The following is a 27,386-nucleotide window of genomic DNA, read 5'->3' on the forward strand; positions in this document are numbered from 1 at the left end:
ATTTAGGGAGAAATAATCAAAGCCACAGTTGCAATATTCTCTTTCTCTTACAATTAGGGTTTTTTTAAATTAATTAATTTTTGGTTTGTTTTAAAGATTTTATTTATTTATTTGACAGAGAGAAAGAAAGAGAGCATAAGCAGGGGGAGTAGCAGGCAGAGGGAGAGGAAGAAGCAAACTCCATGCTGAGCAGAGCACTTGATGACATGGGGCTCCGTCCCAGGACTCTGGCATCATGACCTGAGCCAAAGGCAGTTGCTTAACTGACTGAGCCATCTAGGTGCCCTGGTTTTTTTCTTTTTGTCTTTTTTTTAGAATTAAGGTTTATGTTTTATGATAGGCTCTCCTCCTCTGTCCCATGAACTATCTTGATATTAACTAGTCTCTTCGCTTCTAATTTAACCATTCCAAATTATTCTTAATAGACGTTATTTACAAACATCACCACCGTCATTATCTTTGTAAAACATACTTTATTTGTGACTTTTGCCTTCTCCCTCTTAGCTGTAGAATGAATTCCAAATTTCTTCGGAGTTTGTATAGGACACTGTGATTTTATTCTCGATTTATCTTTCTACTCCCCATGATACCTATGCTCTAGCCACGCTGACCTACTTTATATTTTCGAATGTTGTATGCTCATCCAAACTTCTGTCGCTTTGCTCCTGCTGTCATTTCTGCATGGAGTACCCTTTTCTACTCTTGTATTTGGTAAATCCATTAGCTTTTCTTGAAGCCCATGTCAAATGTGACCTTCTCAATTTTATATTCCTTACTTTCCGCTCCCTAAATACACAGTACCTGGAACTGTGTCTGAAATCTAGGAGGTGCCTAATAAGTGTTTACGAAATGAGTAATTTAAAATCTCTAAAAATATGATGTGGTGGCTTGGTTTTATTGATGTTTATATGAAAATAAATCTCACATTATTCAAAAATTTATCTGAAAAGCTATGAGTATATAATATTTTAATAAATCAAATGTATTCAGAAAATCAATTCAATAATGTTATTTGAAAATTAAAAAGATACTATTAGTATATGCATTCTCTTTCACTAACACATTTTGTGTGTTTATCTTGCGTACATAGCCTTACGATTGCTTAGTATTGGGAAAACCAGTAATCAATTGTGTGTACATAACTTTTTTTAAGTTTTTTTAAAAAATATTTATTTATTTATTCGACAGTGAGAGAGAGAGAGAACACAAGCAGGGGAAGCAGGAGAGGGAGAAGCAGGCCCCTGAGCCCTATGTGGGGCTCCATCCCAGGACCCTGGGATCATGACCTGAGCCAAAGGCAGACGCTTAACCGACTACACCACCCAGGTGCCCTTGTGTGTACATAACTTTAATTTTGTTTCTGTTTTTTGAGTTGGGAATATCAGACTCCCCATTTTCTATAGTGTATGATTACTACTGTTCATATTTCTTTTTACTGATTTTATTGAAAACGTTCGTTCACAGTGACTAGCCTTCAAATTTCTTCTTTGGGAATATTGTTTCAGTAGCCTGAGATAAAAAATAGTAAAATATTTTATGTTAGAAGATAGGAAGAAGAAAAAATTAATGACAGTTTTGTACGATCACATAGAAAAGGGGGTCTGATGAAATAATATTTTTAATATTTTATTTTGAAAACATACAAAAGGCTGGTAAGTGATAAGAGAATGCTATTTGGAGTAAACACATTGAATTGAATGGTGATTGTAGCACCATATTGCGTGTTCTCCAATTTTGTGGCTTGTTTGTGGACCTCTAAGATACTGGAAGAGGAACTGGGAGGTGAAATGTGTAAATGCGTAGTTTCTTTTTCAGAACATAGTGGCAAACAGAGGCAGTATCAATTGCCTTTCAAATAAAGTGAAGTTTTTACCTATTCAAAATGTGACAAAGATTATGATTTTGTTGGGACTTCGAACCTTAGACTAAAATGTATGCTGATGCCCAAGGGGAAATTCTAGTTTGAAAATGTTAATCGGAATCCCATTTATAGCTCCACATAATTAATTTTAACTAATAAATGTGGCTTCCTATATATTTGTTCAATGTCAATGAATGGAAAGGTATTTACATTTTAACATTAGAAATTTACATTTTAACAGTAGAAATTCCTACTCATGTGTTTTAATCAGAGATTTACTATCATGATTTTTCTTTATACACAAACAAAGCAAAACAACTTATTTACATTGTCATATAGTTGACTTTTAAAAGTGCCAAAAAAATCTCCACACTCTCTGCTTAAATACCATGGAGTTGGTGCAAACTACCTTTTTTTTTTTTAATCTCTACCTTCACACCCATTTTCAGAATTACTACCAATTCTTAAATGTTTGGGGTCTTCTCTAGGCTGCTTCTAAGCTTGCTTTATCATGTGTTCAGGAAGCCACTTTCTCAGATTCAGGGTTAGAGTATGTGCTTGGTATTTTGCCATTCAAGGACCTCTCCAGAGGGTTAGGGTTAGGGTTACCGTTAGGGTTAGAGTTAGCAGTTAGGGTATATGCCTACAACCTACCATTTTATTTTATTTTATTTTATTTTTTAATGTTTCAAGTTTTTATTTAAATTTTGGTTAATTAACATACAACCTACATTTTAAATAGAGTTGAAACATAGAACCCATTAAAAAAGATTGTGACTCTTCCTAGTTTTGGAAAATAATATTTAGAGCTAAATTCTAACATATGCATGCATAAGGAAGGTAGTAACAGAGGGAAAGAAAATACAGTAAGAAATTCTATCTATTATTTTTCAACCAGGTTGTTTTGTGATAATAATACATAAGAGAATTGGTCATTTGTCAGACCATAGACTGATTCGGATTCTGCATTTTTTCATAGTCTTCATCATAGTGCTGATACTGATCAGTGAGAAGAGGCTGATTTGCTTCATCCATGTTGCTTCTGGCACGAATCAGGCAAGAAGCAGCTGCAAAAATGACTGCAACCAATAATAAAGCAGCAACTACTGCTATGGTAACAATCTCAGTAATACTAAGATTCCGACCTATTGGAAAAATAAAAGGAGAACAAAAAATAAACAGTATAATTGTTACCATCCCAAATAGGATACCTTAAACTTAGGCATTTTACCAAATTCTACATATAAAATATTTATTGGCCACATTGCTGATGATAGCACCTGTCATCTTAAAAGTACTTCCCAATTTCTCATAATAAGTGGACCCTATTGGGATAGTTATTGTTAATTACATTCTAAAGGTTGAGAAAATGATGCTGTAGAGTTTGAGCCACTTGGGTCACTTGGTTAGTAGGCACTAGAGTTGGTTTCAGAGCCTAGGTCTTTCAAAATCCATGCACTGTGCTCTTCCGCCCTACTGCCTTTTTTGAGAAGGGATTGGAAATTAAACAAGAAAAATTTCAATTTCAGAATCTCAGAGAAAGCAATGCAGAGTACCTCACTCCATGTTTTTTTTCCAGAATAAATATATGGAGGCACCATTTTGTAGTAGAAAAATTGAGGCATATTACATGGGCCTAAGCTCAAAATTCATTCTCTCTGCCTACTAAAAATGTGATAATTGACAATTACCCTTTCTAAGTTAATCATGGCTAGCCCCTGAGGTAGCCTTACCTTACCTCATGAGGTTGTAAGGACTAAATGAGATAGTGTGCTATATAATCAACTGAATTCCAGGTCAGAGTGGGCTCTCGATAAATGTTAACTTCAATCTCTCTATCCCAAAATAAAAATCCAAATAACACCTTCTAAATCTAAGTGGAAAATACAGGCTACAGAATACTGTGATTACCTTAAAAGGCAACAAATTTGTTTTTGGAAATTTCCGCAGTAAAGATACATTTTCAATACTCACTTGGCCATTGAACTTCATAAGTATATCCCAGATTGTCTGGAGCAGTAACAAACATTTCTATGTTGGTAACTGGAGGCCAGAATGGCACCATATTGTATTGTCTATTATGTCCAATAGGGGCATTTTCCAATGGAAATGTGGTTACATCTAAAATATGCCAAAGACATCTTGTTAATAGACATAATACATTTAGTATTAATACATTATTATGTTCTGAAGGTGACCTGAAATATTCTAGGATAACATAAAATGGTCTTTTATAGTTTACACTGAATAAGGACATAAAAATATTTTCACTACAGCAGAACAGGGAATTGCATAAAACAGAATTCAAATGCTTTGAATACAGCACTAGCATATCATTCAATAGATCAAGAAAGCTTAAAAGCAAGGAAATTTTAGTATCTTATAATCTCTGATGATTATCAATTGTTTTATTTTTAAAGTACAGAAACTTATTTGAAAAAATTCATTGAACTTATTTTCCAAAGCTAAAAAAAGATGGACCTGTAGTTTGCTGTAGCTTCAGCTAAAATTTAAATTTGTGGGGTACCATATCTAATGGAGGTTTGTCCTTGAACATGAATATATCTGTTTAGTATTCTTCACTTTTTCTGTTTATCTTCAGAGATATAAATATTAACTTATTTCTAGATTTTACTCTGTTAGAAAAAACACTTAAAATTTTAAACCAAGATCTTGGAATATTATTTACGTCCTGCCACCTCTCCTCTTTCTACTTAAATGCAAGTTACAGGCATTTATATTATTAGTGAGTTTCTGTCATTAGGTATAAAAGGAGTGATGTGCTCTTTGTGGCAAAAGATTATTCTTTTTTGTTATTGTTGTTCTGCATTTATGTCGATACAACTAAACTAGGTGGGATATCTCAAAAGCAGAGTTGGAAGTGAGCTTGGGCAGGACATGAGTGGGAGTATATTCAGAAGAGCTGGGATACGTGAGAAGGTTAACGGAGTATTAGATTTTCTGTTTGCAAGAAATCTGTTACCTGAACAGTCACTGTGATCCTGGGAAGCACAGAAGAGTGTTTTAGCATTTATTTTGAAAAACAATTGATCATGAAAATGGTATGTAGTGTTTATGTTGTTGTGACTTTAAATTTACTATGTATTAATGCAAATTAAGTATTTATCTATTCAAATCCATCGAGCTCTTACCAATGCCAGACACTAGTCTAGCCATGGAGGTGATGGTACTGAACAAAACAGACAAAAATACTTACCCTCAAGGAACTCACATTTTGCTGTATTATTGTTAATTATTTATTAAAGTTAGACATTAAAGTTAATAATTTAGATAATTTTTTAACTTTCCATTTCACTTTTCTACTAGATCCTGACTTGATCAGCCTCAACCCAGTTCAGCATCAGTTGTGTGATAAAGTTATACCCCTTAAAATGAGTGGAGGAATAATCATAAAAATAACAAACAATTATAGTTGAATTGTCATGAAACTTTCCTATGCAAGAGCCTTCAGTGGCTCCCATCTCAGAGTTACATCCAATATCCCTCAGGATCTCCCCGTTGCCCCTCTGACGTTATTTCCCATCATTTTCTCTCCACTCTCCACTCTGCTCTAGCCACAGTGGGGTCCTTTGTTCATTTAGGGATGACCTTCCTCCATATATTTACCCAGTACTCCCTAACCCCTTTCCTGATTTTCTTTGTCTACAAAGACTTCCCGCACCTAACATATTATGTATTTATTTACATATTTTTACTGTCATTTCTACTAACAACTAGGAGAGTTCCAGGAGGGAAAATATTTTTGTGTGTTTTGTATGCTACTGTATTTCTGGTACCTAGAAGAATATGTAGGGAATAGTAGGTGCTTATAGTATTTTTTCCAACTTTACTGAGGTACACCTGACAAAAAATTGTATACATATTAATGTGTATGACATGATGATTTACAAATTGTCAACAGGTATGTAAAAAGGTATTGAATATCACTAATCATGAGAAAATGCCAATTAGAAACATAATGAGAGATCACACCTCTTAGGATGGCAATTATTGAAAAGAAAAGAGATAGCAAGTGTTGGCAAGAATGTGGAGAAAGGGGAGCCATTGTCCACTGTTGGTGGGAATTGGTGCAGCTACTATGGAAACAGAATGGAAGTTCCTCAACAGGTTAAAAATAGAACCACCATATGATCCAGCACTGCCACTTCTGGAGGTCCATCTAAAAGACATGAAATTAGTTTCTCAAAGAGATGTGTGCACCTGTGTTCATTGTAGCATTATTCACAATAGCCAGGATATGGAATCGGATCATAATCATGAAAGGATCTGAGTGTGTGTGTAATTACTTCATTTCTCTCAGGGCATAATAGTAGTGATTGGTCTAGGAAATGCATAAACTGCTTCTTCTGAAAAACTCACTGAACTTCTGGAGTACTATATTCAAAACTTAATTCGCATGATTCTCATTTGAAAAAAAAAAGACTTGAATTAAATGTGCACATGGATACAAAATGTTAGTTAATAAAAATTAACATTATATTGAATAAAGTTTGGATGTTCTATATTGTTCTACCTCATATCTAATGAGAGGATTCTGTAACAGACATTACCCTGCGAATGACTATAATTTCCTTCAGCTGTAAAATGTAACTCTTATTCCATTTTGACCCTAATAATTTTATAATCCTATGATTTTTGAAGAGTTCTCATTATCTATAAAGATTGTTTAATACATTTTGGAAAAATAATTCCATCCTCCACTCAAAGACTTATTTTCAACAAAGACTTCTGCTATACAGATAATTTTAGAAATTTTTCCAATATTTTCTTTCCTTTTCTCTAACATAGCTGTTCTATGACATTGTTTTTCAAGGGACGTTTGCAGGTACATGGAATATTTAAGCAGGTGGTTAATTGTAAGTGTTTAGTGTTCATGCAATTTGTAAGTGTTTACATTGGCTTGTCCTCTGATTTTATGGCCATATTTTGTCAGAATATGCTTCAAGTTCCCTATTTTTTGTTTATGGTGCTTTTCCCTCCACTACTCTCCAGGTAACTGAGAGATCTTGTGCTATTTATAGCACAAACAAAGGGAGCAGGAAAAAAATAACTAAGAAGCAAAGGTTTTTATCTGGTTCATCAATGACCTTTAACAGATTGTTATGAATGTGAATAATGATCTCTTCAATCGAGATATGTAAGGCAAAGGAATACTCGTTTTCATGGTTGAAAGAGAGCTCCCCTTAAGAGACTTGCCAGAGTAACCAAGATTCTCCGCTTCCTCTTACTTCTTAAGTAAATGTTAAGAAAATCTTACTAACAGCCCTGGCATTGTGACTGGCTGCATAACTGCAGTTTGTACATTGTTGTCTAGTTTCCAGAAATGTATGTTTAATGAAAGTTTTTGTTCATTCCTAAACCTATTAACTCCTGTTTACTTGCTATTGTTGTAATGGCAATATAGCCAAACATAGGTGAAATGATAATTATGATTGTGAAAAGAGACAGATGTTGTGTTATATTAAATATATGAATGCTTAGGAAAGATTTGTTGAAGATGGGTGCCTGAGATATTGGGTAAGAATTATGAGGGAGCACTGTGGTTGTGAAGATAAGGTAGGCATTATGAAAATCTAGAATAATACTGCTCTCATTGCATCTCCAGGGTTGTTAGTTTCTTGTTTAGCTTAAAAAAGTAGACATTGTAAGTTGTAGATAATTCATTATGGTTGTAGGTATGTATGTAAATACATATGAAATAAGGTGGCACCCCCAATCAGTGAATTTGTAGCAGGTTGATGAGTGAATATTTACACGTAAGTTATTTGTTTCTTCAATGATTTTCTGATGGGAACATACAATTTTGATCAACACATTAGTTAATGCTCTTAATCAGGTTGGATTAGAAGCTTCTATGGTACACACACACATACACACACACAGACATACACACACACATACACACACATAGACATACACAGACATACACACACACAAAGAAATAAGAGACTGGCCAAATTGGATAGATAAATCAATAGATAGTTAATCCCCAACATTATGTTTATGTGTATGATGAAATAAAGGCACAGAAGCCAAAATTTAGAATAGTTTTGAAATATGAAAATGTATGATGCTTTAACCAATAGAAGCACTTACATTATTTGAAAAGTAATGTGAGCCTCTAGGCTGAGTAGAAGTGAAGAGAAAGTAGCCTTTTAAATAACACTTTTAAAAATGCATTAAAATGAAGTTGAAAGAGATTTTCTATGCTGTGATAAAAAAGCGAACATTAACTTTTCAAGTTGAACAAAATTTCCATTTGTAAGAGGCCAGAAGTAATAAAAATCAAAACTGTGGATTGTGAGTATAATCTTTTGTCTTTTAGGTATCGAAGAACAGCTCAGTAAGATTTTTTTACTCACAATGAGAACATTAAAAAAAAAAGCAATACAAATGTTCATTGGAAGATATGGGGAAGAAATAATTGGGAAGCATGACAGTCTTCTTTTCATACTAAAAATGAGAAGGAATTACGTGCTTAGTCTGAGTGAATGCTAATAAATATCATCTTATAACCATTGTAAGAGATGTTTTGTCTGCATTTTCAAAGCAGTTTGGGATATTTCGAAATGCCTAGATATCATAGCTATTTTATCCTTATTTTGAAGTGTAGCTTAGATGTGGCAAGTGCTTACTCTATTGCGAGAACTATACCACCTAAGCAGTCTCGTAGCTGAGCCTGCAGAAAAGCATATGAAAACATCTCACCAGCATTATATCTCCTCAGCCATTCATCAAAGACTGCATCAGTGAAAGTATGTAGGAGGATAAAAATAGGATCATTTGGAGATAAATGAGTTTGTCCCCCTGTTCCATTCAGAAATAGATGAGCCAGATTGTGAAGGCTTCGAATAGCAGGGTCATACTTTCCTGTGGGATCGCTGTAACCTAGATATAAAAATAGGGGTGAGAGTAGTAAAAACCATCACAAATATCTTACTTTTCAAATCAGTGGCAGTGATTATCTTGGGAAACAATTTTTCCTAAGCTTGTCAGGCCAATTTTTACCTAAATATAATAGCACTGCTTCTCTGTACCTATGGTTGGTGACATTTCTTGCTATACCCAGAGCTGGGTTAGATTTAAACTAGTGGCCTGACATGTTAACCGTAGCCTCTAGGTTAAAAATAATGATCTGCAAAGGATACCAGTCAAAATATATAGAACACTATGTTTTGACAAGGCAAACATTGGTCTAGTGGAAATAAAGACAATGGAAATCTCCAGCTTCTTCTAAAAACTGCTGACACAATTGGGACAACATCCCTCTGATTGTCCTGGAACTTAAATTGCCATATGTTACTTTAGTTTCCTACCTTATTCCTTTTGACTGTCAGTATATTTATTTTTGGAAAGTTATCTGATTTTTGTGGAAAAGTCACAATTTCTCAGAGCATTCTTATCATGTCTCTACTAGGTTTAACATCTGGAGAACCTATCGGTCGAAAATTTATATAACTTTCGATCATTATCTGTATTCTGTATATATGTAATGTTTCCCATATTCTCTATGCTATATATATTCTATTCCCATATAATACGTACGTTTCCTGTATTACATGCATTATATATATTTCTCATGTTATATGTTCCCGTATTATTTATTATATGTATTTTCCATACAAACTTTCGTATTATCTATATCATGTATTATATATATTGGGCAGAAGGTGAGGATAGATCACAAATAAAACTGGAGGGTCTGTGATGTGGGATGGAGTTATTAGTGTGGTTATTTGGCTTTAAGAATCAGAGGTGGGAGAGCAGGGAAAGGTTACATATTACAAAATAAAATTAGAATTTAAAATACATTAATCCAGTTGTATAATTACACTCACTCATTTATTTAGCCATGTTTCATACATTTATTCCATTATTGCTTTTTATTTACAAAATGTTTAAAGATTGCCTGTAACATACAGGACATGTTGGTAGGTGCTGGTCCTTTCATACGTTCTGTCAGGAAATCAGAATAATTTGTCTTTTGATTGGGCTTCAATAAGATGCACTACACATTCTTTTAGAAATTAGTGCTTATGGTCCTAGTGTATATATACCAGTTTAGTCAAAATAAAGTAATTATTTATTGAATAATCTCCAAATCAGTGCATTCGTATTTAATTATTAAAATTAACATAAAGATAGAAGAGAATGGTATACAGTTTGATGATAAAAGGGGAGAGAATTGAAAATAATGATGAGATTTATATATCAAGTACCTCAGATCATGGGGATAGAGAGATCTATTCCTATTCTTTCTCAGGGGGAGAAGTCTAACTTGTTTAATGCTATATATCATGTGAATTTTGACAATAAGAGGTATATGATATGCTAAATGTGATTCTGTTGTTTTAGAACTTTATGTTTCAATATTGGTTTAGAGATATCAAAATTTATCATATAAAGACACTGGACTTAGAAAATGTGGATTTGAAATTGTGCTCTGTTACTGAATATCTCGGAATATTCATTTTAGCTTTTTGGTCTTTAGCTTCCTCATTTTTAAAATGCTTTGAATTAAATAAGGAAAATCAAGTTAATATCATTATGTGGTAGTTTGGATTTTTATAAACCTTTAAAAAAAGTTACAGGATGATACAAACTTAAATGAAATATATGCCCAACCAGGCTTTATTGGCTGTCAACTAATTGTTGAGAATTTTTTATTGTTATTTTTAAGAAAAGTTTAATAAGCTCTCAACGTCTTGCGCAGTATATGACTCTGCTAGAATTTGATACAGTTATACATCTACTGATCAGCCACCTAACAGATTTGAGTTTAAAAACTTTTTAGGGATTTAAGAGACTGAAGAATAATTTCCAAGGGCTTCTCCTATGATAATTAAAAAGAGTTTCAGGGTGACTACATCATAATTGGAGGCAACATTCATATAAATTCACAGGATCAATGCGGCTTGCAAGGATTTTTCAGAGAGATCTGAATGTGAACAGCACAGTTTACTGTGATAACCAGATGAATTCAAAGCTCCGATTTCTTTATCTTACCTTCCACTGTGTTTCGGAAACTGTTTGTAGAATTGGAATAAAAAGGAGGGGTGTCGAATAAACCAACTTCCAAGCACTGAGCGACATCCTGTGGTTCAGGAAGACGTTGCACCATTGGTCTCGCCACATTCCCAGCTGGATTTCTCCTTATTGGCCCACCCTCGGTACCTGGAATAAGAACGGGCTATGTAAACATTTATAGACTATTTAGAGATCTTATCTTTGCTCTTTAATTTTTATACATAGCAACAACACGGAAAGATAGGTTCTCCTTGGTAGAAGAGCAAATTTTAAAAAATGCATACTTAGGGGCATTACAGTGAGAAAATTGAAGTTATCATGGCCACTTCTGTGAGCAGAGTTAGCTGTGTGATACATAAAATCCTTGGAAGAAAAAAATGATCACAATACAGATAGAGGTTCTGGTATTTGTTTAATCAATGTATGCTTCTGTAATGAGACGGTATTAACATCAAAATTCCTTGGAAAATTGAATTTTACCAAAATAATCTCATAAACCTAAATTCCACACTGAAATCTGTACTTCACATATACGTGAAATTTTGTACTCAAATGCTATTTGTTTCAAGCCTTCAGAGAAATAAAGAGAAACAATCTAAAATATCTTCGGGAGGTGGTCTGTATTTCAGTCGATTCATATTTTACAGCAATTGATGTGAGAAATAAACTTTTTAAAAGGCAGTAAGACAAACAGGCAAACCAAGAGCTGTGATAAAGGGTAATAGGATAGATGCCTTAAGGGAGGGAGGGAGGGAGGGAGGGAGAGAAAAAGAGGGGAAGAGGCAGACAGGAAGGGAGAGAAGAGAGAGAGAGAGAGAGAGAGAGAGACAGAGACAGAGACAGAGAGAGACACAAAGAGACAGAGATTAAGATAGAATATCAATCCTTTCCAGTTGGATGACTCCAGAAGGGCATCATTAAAGAAGAGAGATTTGCAAAGAGCCCTGAAGGACTGAGGAGAATTTGCAGGTGAAATAGGAGGAATGTTACAGGTCACACATTTTAGGCAGAGGTAATAACGAGAGATGCTAAGGTTTCTCCCCTCTATAAGATAAGCTCCATCAGAACAAGAACCCTGTTCTTGCTCACCAGTACATCCCTTAATCTTGGTACAGTTCCCGGCATATAATAGATGTTCAATCATCGTTTGGTGTATGTGGATGTATGGAAAGATCGTGTTGGCTGTAAAAGAGGGCCTGCGTGGGAAATAGCTTGCCTGGAGTACAGGGCGATGTAAGAGAGTAGTGGATGGTGAGAACAATGAAAAGCTAGACCAGAACCATACTGTGAAGAAATAAAGAGCAATATGAGAAAGTTATATTTAATTCAATAGGAAGTGAAGAGAAGTCTTAGGTAAGCGGGAGGAGAAGATATGGGTTAGGAGCATTTTGCATTTGTCTGTTCCAGTGGTCTCCAGAGAAGGGTGTGTGTCCTAAGAGTTTATGCAGAATAATCCACTCGGGTGGGAGAGGTGATGTTATAACCTCAACTTGTATTCACTTTACCTCCCTCATAAAGCTTACTATGTTGTAATGCTTATAACTAACATAACGATTAGTACCTGATGAATTAGCTTAGCAAATTAATTTATATAATATAAAAATAAAGCATATGCCAATATTGAGACTGGAAAACAGATGTACATTTTTTTTAGGTATACATTATTATTAGAACTTTCAGTTACCACTGGCTAAACTATCAATTCAAGTTTTAGGGATTATTGTTCTGGGAGCTGTCAATAAATTCCAAGAAAAAATTATAAATTACATGGGTTTCAAAAACACTATTTCTAATTTGCCCTCATGGAGTTTCATAGTGGAGAAGTCCGATAGTAAAGAAACAAGTTTAAACCAGTTTAACTTAACCCAGGGCTATTTAGATTTGTTTGCACATGGACAACCTCTGCCAATGCACCTAATAACATCATACGGATTGGAGTCTTGTAGAGTTTTCATGCAGGAAGGAATAAAAAGTTCTGCATATCTGAAGAAGAAAACAGATTTAGGAAATACTGTGTAGAAACAACATTTTTCATGTGATGAATCAAAGACGATATTTTACTGGTTAGAAGAGGCTTAGGTGACACTAATTCACTCTTTCAAAATACCAAGTTTGGTGCATTGATGGAACACTGGGGAGACATCGTGCAATAAGCCCATGAAAGCACAGGCATGGGATATGCAAGGAAGATTTGCTCTAAAAATGTACATGCATGGCTGTCCTGCAAAAGATGATCAATGGAACCACAGAAATGGATCATTTCATCTAACAACAGTAGAGAATGGAAAGACTCTCTAGGAGAATTATTTTTTTAAGATTTTATTTATTTATTAGGGAGAGAGAGAGAGAGCATGCAAGCACAAGCAGGGGGAGCTGCAGAGGGAGAGGGAAAAGTGGGCTCCCCGCTGAGCAGCGAGCCAGACCCAGGGCTGGATCCCATGACCCCGGCATCGTGACCTGAGCAGAAGACAGAGGCTTAACCGACTGAGCCACCCAGGCACCCCTCTCTAGGAGAATTACCTAAGATATTATATTAAAGCATTTGGCACCATGTCAGATACATAGTACATGTTGAATCAACTATTAGTTTCCTAATAAATAAAATGCTTGGTGTTTATGTCTTGAACTAAGAGAAGGAGTACTCTTCAAATTTGTTTCATTTAAAATACATAATTTCAATTTTTCATGAAACTATGTGTCCTGTTATGAGACTTAGACTAATTGACCAAAAGATTATGATGAAACAATATCTTCTCTCCTATTTACCCATTTAAACTGTGCTATACTTTGGTATCCAATCATCTGTATAATCAGAAAATGTCTGGAAAAAAAATCACAGACCAAAATACAATAGTCTGCTCAGAGATTAATATTTTGGAATCTAAATATATATTGATTCTCAATTTTATTTCAAGGTGGGATCACTCATTCAGCATGCCAAACAAATAAAAAATTTCTTCTAAGCTTTAAACTTCTACAGAACAAAAATTCTCATACTGTCACTTTCCTCTTCCCTTGTTCCTATACACATCTAGATAATCTAATGGTGAAAAAAAGCTACAAAATTTTTTTGTTCTATTTAGAATGTTCTCTTTTTAAGAATATCCCTTTTTAAGTTTATAAGGGAATTTAATATTTTAAACTTAAAAGAATATATGTAAAATGTACTATGAAGATGCTAATAAAATAAATTCCTGTAAATCTAGTTTTTACATGGGAGAACAAGTTTAAAATAACCAAACATGCCTGAAGAAGAAAAATAAGATGGGGTAGGGAGACTCTAATAATTAAGGCATTGTGTTAGTACCACAGAGACTAATAATGTGATCCAAGAAGAGAATGGTACACTCAGGAACAGATCCACATATAACAGAAACTTGGACTAAGGCAGAAGTGGCATTTAAATCACTGGAGAAAGGATGCTAGCTAGCCAGGACAGCTTGCTAAGCATTCTCTTTATGTGCTCGCTTTGAGAGAGGTGGAAAGCAGTTAGCTGGCAGACATTTTCTGTGCAGTATCTTCTTTTTCTTTCTCTTTTTTTATTTTTTATTTTTATTTTTTTTAAGATTTTATTTATTTATTTGACAGAGACAGAAACAGCCAGCGAGAGAGGGAACACAGCAGGGGAGTGGGAGAGGAAGAAGCAGGCTCATAACGGAGGAGCCTGATGTGGGGCTCGATCCCATAGCGCCGGGATCACGCCTTGAGCCGAAGGCAGACGCTCAACCGCTGTGCCACCCAGGCGCCCCTCTTTCTCTTTTTTTAAAAAGATTTATTTATTTTATTTATTTGAGAGAGAGAGAGAGCAGGAGGAGGGGCAGAGAGAGAGAGAGAGTGAGAGAATCTCAAGCAAACTCCCCGCTGAGCACAGAACATGATGCCAGGCTCGATCCCAGGACCCTGAGATCATGACCTGAGGCAAAACCAAGAGTCTGGCACTTAACCAACTGAGCCACCCAGGCGCCCCAGTATCTTCCTTCTCTTAAAGATATCCTTCGTATTGTCTTTTGGTTTTGATCCTCTGACTAGAATTTTACTCTTTGGGGGGCACCAGGGTGGCTCAGCTGTTAAGCATCTGCCTTCGGCTCAGGGCCTGATCCCAGAGTCCTGGGATCGAGGCCCGCATCAGGCTCCCTGTTCAGTGGGAAGCCTGCTTCTCCCTCTCACACTCCCCTTGCTTGTGTTCCCTTTCTCACTGTCTCTCTCTGTCAAATAAATAAAAACAAAAGTAAATCATAAAAAAATAAAATAAAAAAAAAGAAGTTTACTCTTTTGGCACTTCGACTTTTTCTGCACATTTCAGATTTCCCAGGGAAACAATTTTCTATGAAATTCCACAAGACACATGACTACTAAGCAGTACTGAGTGTGCTAAGAGGATGAATTTTATCTAACCATACACTTCCAGAATAAGAGAGTGAACATTTACAAAATAAGAGAGTGAGCAACGCACTAACCAAACTGCTTAAGAAAAGCAATATAAAAACACATAGAAACTTTCTGTCTCCCCTGGAACCTTAGAGATTGCCTTGAATAGCCCGTGTTCAATGAATGTATCTGTACATTGATTCTCTATAGCGAAAGTAGATTTTATTCTGAAGTCCTTAGTAGAATGAAGGGCCTTGAGGCAACACATTTAATCTCTTTATCCAATAGGGAATTCTGAATCCTGGTTGTCATTTGGAACTTACTATTACAAAGTGTTCCCAGGGTATCATAATCCTCCAAGGATTCGCAGACCACTCGCCATTGAGAAAAGACAGAATTCAGGCTGATAAGAGTGGGATCAAAGTTGCTTCTCGATCCCATCAGATCATCGGTGCAAATGTCACAGATGTTCTTCCCAGTTGCAAAATTCCAGTAGGGAAGGGAGAACGAAGGATCCTGCAACATTTCCTAGATCACAGAAACTCTTATTAGCGTTCTCTGCTTTTGTTTAAAATTCTCCCTCTTCGCTTGGTTTTCTCCCCAGCAGTCTGTTTCTATCAGCTCTCTTTGGGCAATTAGATCCAGTGGGTGTATCAGTGGTGTCTGAGGAGCCAGAGGAATTAAATACCTTACTTAGCAAAGCTTCTAATACACTACAAGGAGTCATTGAGGCACTAGAGAGAATGAAACTTGACTCATTATTGAGAAGTTTCTGCAAATGATTTTTTTTTTTGGTGGGGGGGAGTTTTCCCTTTCTTTTTTAGGCAGCTAATTACATTTTCTATTGGTCCTACCAAAAAATATCAATAATAACTTTCACTCCTTGACACTTAACCTCCTTCTGTTTTCATATCTTTAATTTGAGCATCCCTAAGTCTGGGTCTGGAGCCAAATCCAGCCTTTAAATATATTATGTAGAGCAGTACTTTTTGTTTTGTTTCTGTCTTTTAAATTTTAACTTAAATTACTTTAGGCATTTGGATTCTGGTCTTTAAAATTTTTGTGGGTTAGCAAGGGTAGTGGAAGAAGCCTATGGATCGGAGCGAGGCAGACCTCAGTGGCACATTCCAGGTTTTCTAAGCACCAGATACATGGATTTGACTTTTCACAGGTTACATGGCTCTTTGACACTTACCTTACCTGTCTGGGCACGGATGTGTTTTACTTAAAGACCTTGCTTCAGAACCCGAACTGTTAAGACTTGGGTTTCTGCTCGAAACTAATACCTTCAGGAAATATTAAACGGAAGCAAAATATTTCTTTGTGCATACTGTTCTTTAGACCAGGGACCAAGTTTCCCTTCAGAGCTGACCTCAACAGTTTTAAAAGTACTGGTCTTGAGATCACATGCTTATTTTATTGAGTTCCCTAAAACATATATTTATTGTACTTGTTCTCATTCCCTTAGACCTTTGGGGAGTTATGTTTCGAGTGTGGGATTTAACTGGAGAGAGTGCCATTGTTTTATCTCACCTCCAAAGCATTTAGTACATTTCTGCTTTTTTACTTTAAGCCCTTTTGGGGAAGCATTTCCTTCTCCTCGGGGTGTTTTAGAGGACCAAAAGCTTTTCAAGGCATCCTCGGTTATTGATCTCCAGGGGTTTGGAGTCCTTGTTTAGAAGCCATTGTTCTGGTTCACAAAAATTAGTGACAGCTTCCAAGGGATCATTAAGAGTCAGTCTGTGGTTCAGAGCTGACATTTGGGAGCTGGAGCATATTCATGTGGCATTTCAGCTGTGCATTGCATTTAGATCGTAACTTGTTGGATCGCTTGTGCTGTTGGGTTTTAAAAAATGTAAGTCATAGAGGTTGAAGTTTACACAGGAAAATCGAAGCTTTTAGATACTTTCCACCTGCCCTTTTGTTTTGGTGTGCCCATGGGAAAATGACTTGAAGGCGTGGAGATCTGGAGTTGATTACAAATGACAGATTTATCTACTCACAATCTACTAAATGTCTTACTTGTAATCAGAGCTATAAAATATGAGTATCAGATGAATTAATTTAATCACTCGCAAACTGCATATGTTTAGACTACTTTCATACCAATATTTTACTCTCTATTTTAGGGCATTAATTCTCTCTCCTCTCACCATTTATTTTCTTGTGATAATGCTGAACACAAGCATATTGCAAATCAATAGATGAATCTAAACACCTTTTCTGTCCTCAGATATTTTCAGATTAAATTTTTAGATTTTAATTTAAGGGAAGGAATCCGTTTCACCTAGAAAATGGGTTCACTTTGTGGATTTCCTAGTTGCGATCTGATAATTTAAAATTTCATTTGAAAATTCCAGTGCTTTTCTCAGGAAAAAGCAATTGGCAAAAGAAACTATAATAATAAAGTATCTGTGTTAACAGATACTGTAATGTGGTTTGAGCTTCTCTGCTTAAAAATAAGCAGGAGATATTATGTTTGGGTTGAGGTTCACCTTATGCCAAAAAGTTGATGCCTTTTAAGTAAAAATGCTATCTGATTGATGTGGTATTTTATTAGGTTTCTTCCACAGGCCTTGAAGTGGTAGGGGACATGAAAACAAAATGGCATTCAATGAAAATATGACTATATAAATGGAAAAGACTTTTTTCATAATTTAAACCCTGTACCATACTAAAATCATCAGTTGGCATAATGGGGGATGTATTTGGGACTCGGTAGCCTGAGAAGTGTATGCACACTTGTTTCATCCAAACCAGGAGGAGCGGGTATTGGTTTACATTCGAGAAGGAAGACATAGCAAATGAGATTCTCTTGTTGCAAGCTATAGGAAGATCTTTTTTTTTTTTTTTTAATTATAGCGCTGTAGACTATGTCCAACACTTTGAATCAACCTACAAATATCTCAACTGGCTCCCTCATCATTGATATTACTTTCTTTTCCCTTCACAAAAGATAAAGATTAATGAGTAAGTAATTAGTACAGGGGGAAACGTCACAGAATGTCAAAGGCAGATTAATCCCATGTGTAGATCACTGAGAACACAGGGAGTTAAGATGGTTTACAAACTGGCCCCTTGTCTGTAGGGGGCCTGGAAGCGGAAAGGTTTCACGCGTACCTGCATGTCTCTCTCCAGCTGCAGGAGGTGATACCTGTGCCATGTGAGAAAAGCTGGTCCTTCGTGAGAGAAATCCACATCACCAAAGCTTTCCTGTCCGGGCCCAAGGAAAGTCTTTTTGACTGAGTAATAGTGTGTCCAAACAAAGTAGTTATAAATGGAAATGTTCTCAAATTGTGGCGTGTTGCCATCGGGCCCCAGTATTTCTTCTGATCTCCTGGTCGCAATGACAAACTGAGGGTGAATTGTGCACTTCGCCATATCTAAGGCCTGCACGAAGTGGTTCTTCTCCTCGGCGCTTAAGTCCAGAAGGTTTCTCCTGACTTCAAGGGTACAGAATGCAAACATGAAAACATCTGCCTCGTGAGCATAATCATAACACCATGTCCCATTTACCCACTAATGATAATTTGCATGCGTGCTTAAATCATTTTATACTTTTTAAAATACCCCTTACTAAAATGCCTTCTTTAGGCCTGCTTTCTCTCCCCCGCCCCTTACTCTAGGGTTTCTGTTAGCTTTCTTTAATCTGACTGTGGACTTTATGATTCTGTGATCTTGTATTTATTTCTGCTCATCATGGGTATATTTTGGGAATTTTCCACCTTCTTAAAATCATAAACCTTGCAAAAACATGGTTAAGACCAGAGACTTATTCTATGACTCTGCACACATTTTTTTAAGTCTCAGTTTTTCGTCTGTAATACGTATGTAAAAACAATATTTCTGCTTTACAGAATTGTAAAGATTAATGAGTACACTCATAAAAATTATATCAGAGCCTGGCTCATAACAACGACTCAATAAAAGTCTTGTTAGACCGTTGGTCCAATGTTTGGACATAGAAAACAAGCCAGTATTGCTGGACTTACTTTTTAGAGCTTTGTTATTTACTGTTATCTAATAGGCACAGGCAAGGCTCATTATCTCAAATGGCTGAACTTGATCATAACAGTGGGCAGTTTCATTGTGGGTTAGCAAGGACAATGGAAGAAGCTCATGGTTTAGAGTCAGACTGACCTCCAGGGTGAATTCTAGGGTTTCCGAGTTCCAGCTATACGGATTAGACCTTTCTGAACCTCACTTATGACAATTAACATCACTGCATTGAGAAGTTACTGAAAGGTCTAGTCATAAACAGCTAGCACATTTCCTTGAATAGTGTGGTTGCCCAGTAAATGTTTTAGAGGAAAATCGCACTACTCATATCTGAGCCTTGACTCTTTAAACAGTATAAACTTATTAGCCTCTCCAAGCCTCAGCTTCCTCAGCTGAGTTATAGGATTTCCAGCTGCTCTTCCAGCTCCAGTGATTTCAGTTTCTCTTAAATGCATTGAGTCTCAGGAAGAACTAGCTGTGTCTCCTCCATTCATAGCCCCACTTACCTGTGAGAACCCTCTGGTCACAGGCAGCTCCTCTCCATCCAGGACGGCAAGTCCCACAGTTGTGTCCTGAGAAATTGCCATTGCAGACGCATGTCCTGTTGAAGAACCGTGTGGGCCAAGCCTCCCGATCATCTCTGCCATCATGGGGGTAATGGTGACTGTGGGGCCGGGAGTCTGCCGTCACTGCCTCACACCTGCCCCGTCCCGATGAGGAGCCACAGCGGTCAGTCCCAGGCCCAGACAGTGGGGATAGGTCTGGGCAACACACACCATTTGTCAAGGCCTCAACAGTGGCACACTGTCTTGGGAACTGAGCCCTGGTCTCATGAAAAAAGAGCAGGGGCAAGAAGATGCATCCCAGAGAGAGGAGTTTATGGGCTTTCATTCTGCACTAAGCAAGAGTAAAGAACAAATCTCTGGTTTGCAGCCCTTTGTGTAGAGACTGTAAAAATCAGGCTGTAAAGGAGAAAACAAAATGAAATTATGCAAGGTTTCTTTCTGTGCTGTTATAAACAGGCATGAGCCCTTCCCAACCCCCTTCAAAATGCTTTTCGTATCTGTAAAATGACATTTCTAGCAAATCATAAAAATAGTAATTTACCTTTAAAAAACTTGACATGTATACTACCTACATAATTAAATCTCCTGTCCTAGCATTTAGTTTTCTTCATTCTAAATTCTTATTTATTAAAAAAAATACTCATCATAGATGTCTCTTATCAAAAGCATTCATTAGCAGGTCACCGCCATTAATTACATTTAACCATGAAGCTGGAAGAAGAATTGGAAGCAGATCTTCAGCAAGTTAATTTCCGTGACTTAAGGTCTCCCATCCTAATGGAGCTTTGGCGGGAGTCCACCCACTCCCCATAGAGCTTCTCTCCAGTACCTTACACTCCAGAGGGGATTCTCTGATGAACCCCTCTTAGAGCTGAGTGTTTTATATTTGCTTCTCCCCTGATGTCAGAGCTGTTAATTGCATGTGGGTTTCTGCTTGCTAACTAATCCCAAATCTGCTCACCCAAACTGGGAGGGGCTGGTCCTCTTCCCCACCCTTTACTAATCCCCTTTCACTCCAGTGAGTTTTTCTGCCCTTTAAGTACTTGGTTAGCACATGATTCCCTATCCACTGATTTCCTTGTGATGCTTCAAGTTTTAAGAAAAGGTCAGAGGCACTAATTTGGAATACAAGTCAAGGAAACTAGAGAGCTTTTGTTTGCATTGTAGAGATTTAGGCTTTTTCTCTTTGATTTATGTCTTTAGAGGATGAAATGAGATTACGTACGTTTTCTTAGTGACACAAGGGCTAGACTTGTACTTGCATCTGATGGTAGCCTTTGATTGTGCTTGGTCTTGAAAACAGATGCTGCCATTCTTATCATTTCCATGGAGAATAATTGTAGTAGAAAAGTCATCAGATACAATTACATCAAATCACATGGCAGTGCCATCCATGGAGCCTACTGGTGTTAACTGGGTACTCCAGCTTCCTTCCTTCCGTTGGGGTAGTGTCCGTCTCTGTGGCAGAGCATCCCAGCGTCACTGTTCCTTCTGTCATTTAGGAGATGACCACTGAATGTCTTCTTTCCTGCTTTCTCTGCAAGCAGTCTTAAACAATGGCACTGATTTTGAATTTTAAAAATATTGTGGGAATTTTAATGGCTTCATATAAACATTAGTCAATATCTCAAGGTTCCATATGCACTCAGGATACATTTAAGTGTGAAAAACAAGGTATATAAAATGCTATTTAGATAGTCTTTTTGGTTATTTTGATTTCTTAGTCTGACTTCTTACCGAATCAAAGTAGATTACCATTTTTCTCTCTCGAGTAAAGATGGTGGTAATACACCATTGGTGGTTTCTTAATTTTGACAAAGGAACCAAGGTCATGTATGGTAACATTAGGAGAACAGAGTGATGGGTATATGGAAACTCTGTATTATCTGTGTAACTTTTCTGTGTATCTAAAATTATTACAAAAATACAATGTTTATTTTAAAAATCTATTTTAAAAACTGGGTAATCTATTCATATATATTCACATATATATTCATGTGTACAGATATAAGTATACCACGGTGTGTCACATTATGTCGAAAGGAAAAAAAAAATGAGGTTTTGCCCATTACACCTCCTTGTTATGTAATTCCTACAGTTACCTCAGGGTACGCTGAGTGAAGTGTGATACCTGATAGGCGCAATGTGAGGGCATCAGTATCAAATCATGTAATATTAATTAAATATAAGAATAAATATAAAATGATATTCTGATCTTTTCTTTCTGGACCCTTTTAGGAAATTGTGAGAATCCCACCCTGGAGATCACTTCTAAGGGTGATCGTGTGGAATTCATCTACGGGCTGGTGAATCCCAAGTTAGGGGCTCTAATAACACTCCCTCCCCAGAGGTCCTGACTTATATATCTAACTGCTCGCTAAATCCACTTTGGTGCCTAAGAGATTCATCAGACATTTATAAAATGTGTTCCTTTATCTCTTCCATCTCAGTAAATGGAATCACTGTTCATCCGATTGCTTTGGGAAAAGACAGAAGTCATTGTTTTTTTCTTCTCTGTTTCATGCAAACTGCATTCATTAGTTGAACTAACAGAGTCTAACTCGAAGACAACATTAGCTCTTTCCTTCCCTGTGGCAACTAATTTATCTCCTCACCTTCCATGCTTAACCACATAGGAGTCTATTCTCCACACAAGATTTTATTCTCCATTTAGCAGCCTGAGAACTTTTATTGCTGATACCCCATTACCACTGCTCTCAATAAAACCCTTCAATGGCTTCCAAACACACATAGAATAAAATCCAAATGCTTAAAGGAATCTACATGATCTGGCCCCTCCTGTCTCTGACAACCACTTACCATCCTCCCTGTTACCTCTTTGTTCAGTCGCAAGCTTATCACCCCCTCTGCCATGGTCCTAGGTCTCCGTATGACTCACGTGTCACTTCATTCAGTTCTCTGTTCCAACGTTACTCCTTCAGAGAGGCCTTGCCTGACAACCCCACCTGCTAGTTCCCAACCCCAACGTTCATCACTACCTTTTTAAGACTTAGTCTTCATAGTACCAAACTCTGCCTGTGATTTTTATTACGTAGTAAATTTTCATTGTTTCTCTCGCTCGTCAGAAGGCAAGTTTTTATCTTTCCTTTTCAATGTGGGCCTGGGCCTGAGAGATCTTTAGAGAGCCGTATAGTCACTTTTTAAAAAAATGAAGTAGAGCTAGACATCTGATTTAGTTACTCCCAGCCTAGTGATTAATCCGTATTACCACTAAAAGGAATAGAGACAACCTTTATTTTTATCACTTACTTTTTTTAAAATTTAATTTATTTATTTGAGAGAGAGACACAGAGAGTGAGAGAAAGGGAGAAGCAGCCTCCTGCTGAGCAAGGATCCGGGCAACGTGGGGCTCGATCCCGGGACCCTAGGATCATGACTTGAGCGGAAGGCAGATGCTTAACCGACTGGGCCACCCAGGTGCCTCTTTATTACTTGCTATTAAGACACACCTATAACTTCCTTAATGTGTTACATACCCCATTATATGTTACTCATTTTATACATTATATGTTATACATTAAATGTTATACATACATATATCATTCTTTAAAGACATTATTAAAATATTACTTTTATTCCTGTTTTGCCCATAAAGACAAGGAGACTTTTGGAGATTGAGAATTCTTTAAAAATCATGTAGTTTGAATGTGGCGATTTTAGGTTTTAAAGTCAATTTAGTTTGGTTCCAAAACTAAATGTTTGTGATTTGCAAGTACAGCTCACATTCTAAAAAAAGAAAGCTGGAGAATGGAAAAAGCTCTGTACTTTGAGTCATAAAATATACCAGCTTTGCTTCAGTAAACAAGTATTTTCATTTCTCTGAGTCTCTGGCCCTCATCTGTAAGTTATATGTAATAAAGATATATTGTTGGGTCAAATAACCTCAGATTAAAATAACCAGCAGAGTGGGGCGCCTGGGTGGCACAGCGGTTAAGCGTCTGCCTTCGGCTCAGGGCGCGATCCCAGCATTATGGGATCGAGCCCCACATCAGGCTCCTCTGCTATGAGCCTGCTTCTTCCTCTCCCACTCCCCCTGCTTGTGTTCCCTCTCTCGCTGGCTGTCTCTATCTCTGTCAAATAAATAAATAAAATCTTAAAAAAAAAAAATAACCAGCAGAATGAGGACAATCACTACTAGTTTAATAAGTAAATGAATCAAAGGTAGAAATCTTAAAGTAGATGAAAAATACTGAAATTGATACCTCATTCGTAACTATCTTAGTAGACTGAAATGCATTTACAGTGTCTTCATTATTACTCCACATCCAATCAATGTTACGAGTAGTCCTATGGAACGAGAGTTTCAGGCACTGAAGAAGGGAAAAGCTGAAATGGCAGCGTCTATTGATTGTGAAAACCTGGAAGTAGATGACAAGAGGTACGTTTTACTGCATACACCGACATCATTTCTTAGCTTACCGGTGTTTTCTAATGTGGGAAGCTGGTGCAAAATGTGAAAAGAAAAAAATGTACTTACGTCTTTCCTCTTTGACTGAACATTGTGGAGTGTTAAAATGCCATCATCGAGCAAAGCATAGGTCAGAAATGAATGTTAAAATAAATGTGCAAATACTCCTTGGCCTACTACAGAAATTATTGCTAAGGTTTCCTTAATGGAAATTAAATTTTATAGAGTAACCTTTTAAGAACTGGACTGTTCAGAAATCCACATGTTAGCAGCAGAGGAGAACTTGTCAGGAATCACCATTGGTGTGTGCTATACACTCATAGCTGATGTGAAAATCAAATCTCAGGAAAAACGACTGATTCCTAACTTCCTGTTTTTTCCTTTCGAGTCTTATGAATGTCATTTATAAAAGAAGGTATCAGAAATCTAAATGATAAGGACCAGGAATTGAGGTTAAATTGAGGAGAAAAAAGTTTTAGGAGCATCTTAATTGTTGCATAAAGATTACTAATGAATATTAATATCTTCCGTGATCATTTGTGGCAAATGATACTGAATATATTCATTCTCCAATTGGATTACATGTTATTAAATTGTGTGCTTACTTGTACTAAGCTTAGATTAACGGCTAGAATTCCAAAGGCATTAAGGCAACTCCAAGTCGTCTGTTAAGTCAGTCATGTGCTTTTACCTCATGGAGAAGCTTAAATTCAGTGAAAGCAAAGGGGAAGAATGTTAGGCCTGTTTTTGTGTCACTAAGCAGAGTTTCAGTCAAACACAACATTTCTATTTTAGGGCAGAATATTTGGAATTAAGGCCTCAGAGAAAGTAGTCTCTGATAAAAACCTTCCATTAGTTTCTTATTTGAATTTTCAGACCTTTACACAATATTGCAAATACTAGTATAAGACAATTAACAGTAATTTGATGTCTGTCTAATGAAATTCTTTCTTGCTAAGTTAATTTTAAAACACTTAAAGTATTTCTTCTGCTGATGGTTTATATTCTTCTTATTTCAGGGGCGCCTGGGTGGCACAGCGGTTAAGCGTTTGCCTTTGGCTCAGGGTGTGATCCTGGTGTTATGGGATCGAGCCCCACATCAGGCTCCTCCGCTATGAGCCTGTTTCTTCCTCTCCCACTCCCCCTGCTTGTGTTCCCTCTCTCGCTGGCTGTCTCTATCTCTGTCGAAAAAATAAATAAAATCTTTAAAATATATATATATATATATATTCTTCTTATTTCAGCCAATGAATTGTAAAATTTCCCTACAGAAAAATTTCTGAATACGTGTCTGTTAGGCAGCAAAGTCAAAATAATCAGAGATACTTATGTTAGACTTGAATTAAGTAGTACATTTGTTTTATAGTTAAAATTATTGTGCTTATTTCCAAAGATTATGTCTGCACTATAATATTGCTAACATATAAAGTTTCTGTTATCTTGACATTTCTAAACCTATCCCTGTGGTCATCATCATAGTCATCTTCCGCTTATTTAGCATTTACTGTGTGCAAGAGGCTGAACCAGGGCTGATGCTTTGAAAATGATGGGCACTAAGGCCATTATACTCCAAATACTTATAAAATAGTTAAATGTACATATATATAAGTGTGTGTGTCATGTGTATATATAAATATAGAGAGAGAGAGTGAGAGTGCACATATTAGCTCATTTATTACTTTTTAACCATATTTTGAAATTATGTAGAAAAGAGCAAAACATCAAGAAAAAATGAACTTGTGGGACTTCATCAAGATAAAAAGCTTCTGCACAGCCAAGGAAACGGTCAAAAAAACTAAGAGGCAGCCCACAGAATGGGAGAAATTTGCAAATGACACTACAGATAAAAGACTGGTATCCAAGATCTACAAAGAACTTCTCAAACTCAATACATGAGAAACAAATAATCAAATCAAGAAATGGGCAGAAGATATGAACAGACACTTTTCCAATGAAGACATACAAATGGCTAACAGACACATGGAAAAATGTTCAAAATCATTAGCCATCAGGGAAATTCAAATCAAAACTACACTAAGATACCACCTTACACCAGTTAGAATGGCAAAAATTGACAAGGCAAGAAACAACAATTGCTGTAGAGGATGTGGAGAAAGGGGATCCCTCCTACCTTGTTGGTGGGAATGCAAGTTGGTACAGCCACTGTGGAAAACAGTGTGGAGGTCCCTCAAAAAGTTAAAAATTGAGCTACCCTATGATCCAGCAATTGCACTACTGGATATTTACCCCAAAGATACAGACATAGTGAAGAGAAGGGCCATATGCACCCCAATGTTCATAGCAGCATTGTCCACAATAGCTAAATCGTGGAAAGAGCCAAGATGCCCTTCAACAGATGACTGGATTAAGAAGTTGTGGTCCATATATACAATGGAATATTACTCAGCTATCAAAAAGAATGATTTCTCAACATTTGCTGTAACGTGGATGGGACTGGAGGAGATTATGCTAAATGAAATAAGTCAAGCAGAGAAAGATAATTATCATATGGTTTCACTCATTTATGGAACATAAGAAGTAGGAAGATCAGTAGGAGAAGAAAGGGAAGAAGAAGGGGGGTAAACAGAAGGGGGAATGAACCATGAGAGACTATGGACTCTGGGAAACAAACTGAAGGCTTCAGAGGGGAGGGGCTGGGGAATGGAATAGGCTGGTGATGGGTATTAAGGAGGGCATGTATTGCATGGTGCACTGGGTGTTATACACAAGTAATGAATCATCGAACTTTACATAAAAAACTAGGGATGTACTGTATGGTGACTAACAATATAATAAAAATATATTATTAATGAAAAAAAAAAGAAGGGCCATATGCACTCTGATGTTCATAGCAGCATTGTCCACAAGCTAAATTGTGGAAGGAGCCGAGATGCCCTTCAACAGAAGAATGGATTAAGAAGATGTGGTCCATATATACAATGGACTATTACTCAGCCATCAGAAAGAATGATTACTCAACATTCGCAGCAACATGGACAGAACTGGAGGAGATTATGCTAAGTGAAATAAGTCAAGCAGAGAAAGACAATTATCATATGATTTCACTCATTTACGGAACACAAGAAATAGCAGGGAGACCAGTAGGAGAAGGAAG

General features: G+C 36.7%; 1 protein-coding gene across 1 annotated transcript; it reads right to left on the reverse strand.

The window, feature by feature from the left end:
* Positions 1 to 2,800: 2,800 nt before the first annotated feature.
* On the reverse strand, positions 2,801 to 20,218 carry TYRP1 (tyrosinase related protein 1). The gene is made up of 7 exons (XM_045780657.2): positions 19,783 to 20,218; positions 18,398 to 18,720; positions 15,601 to 15,805; positions 10,889 to 11,056; positions 8,591 to 8,770; positions 3,836 to 3,982; positions 2,801 to 3,006 (listed from the first exon to the last, which is right to left on the reverse strand). Exons 1-7 carry the CDS (start codon positions 20,165 to 20,167, stop codon positions 2,801 to 2,803), a joined length of 1,614 nt encoding a protein of 537 aa, XP_045636613.2. The 5' UTR covers positions 20,168 to 20,218.
* Between the last annotated feature and the right edge of the window lie 7,168 nt (positions 20,219 to 27,386).

This window comes from Ursus americanus, chromosome 18, assembly GCF_024610735.1.
Source record: "Ursus americanus isolate L20-20 chromosome 18, mUrsAme1.1.p, whole genome shotgun sequence".
In the NCBI taxonomy this organism is placed as follows: domain Eukaryota; kingdom Metazoa; phylum Chordata; class Mammalia; order Carnivora; family Ursidae; genus Ursus; species Ursus americanus.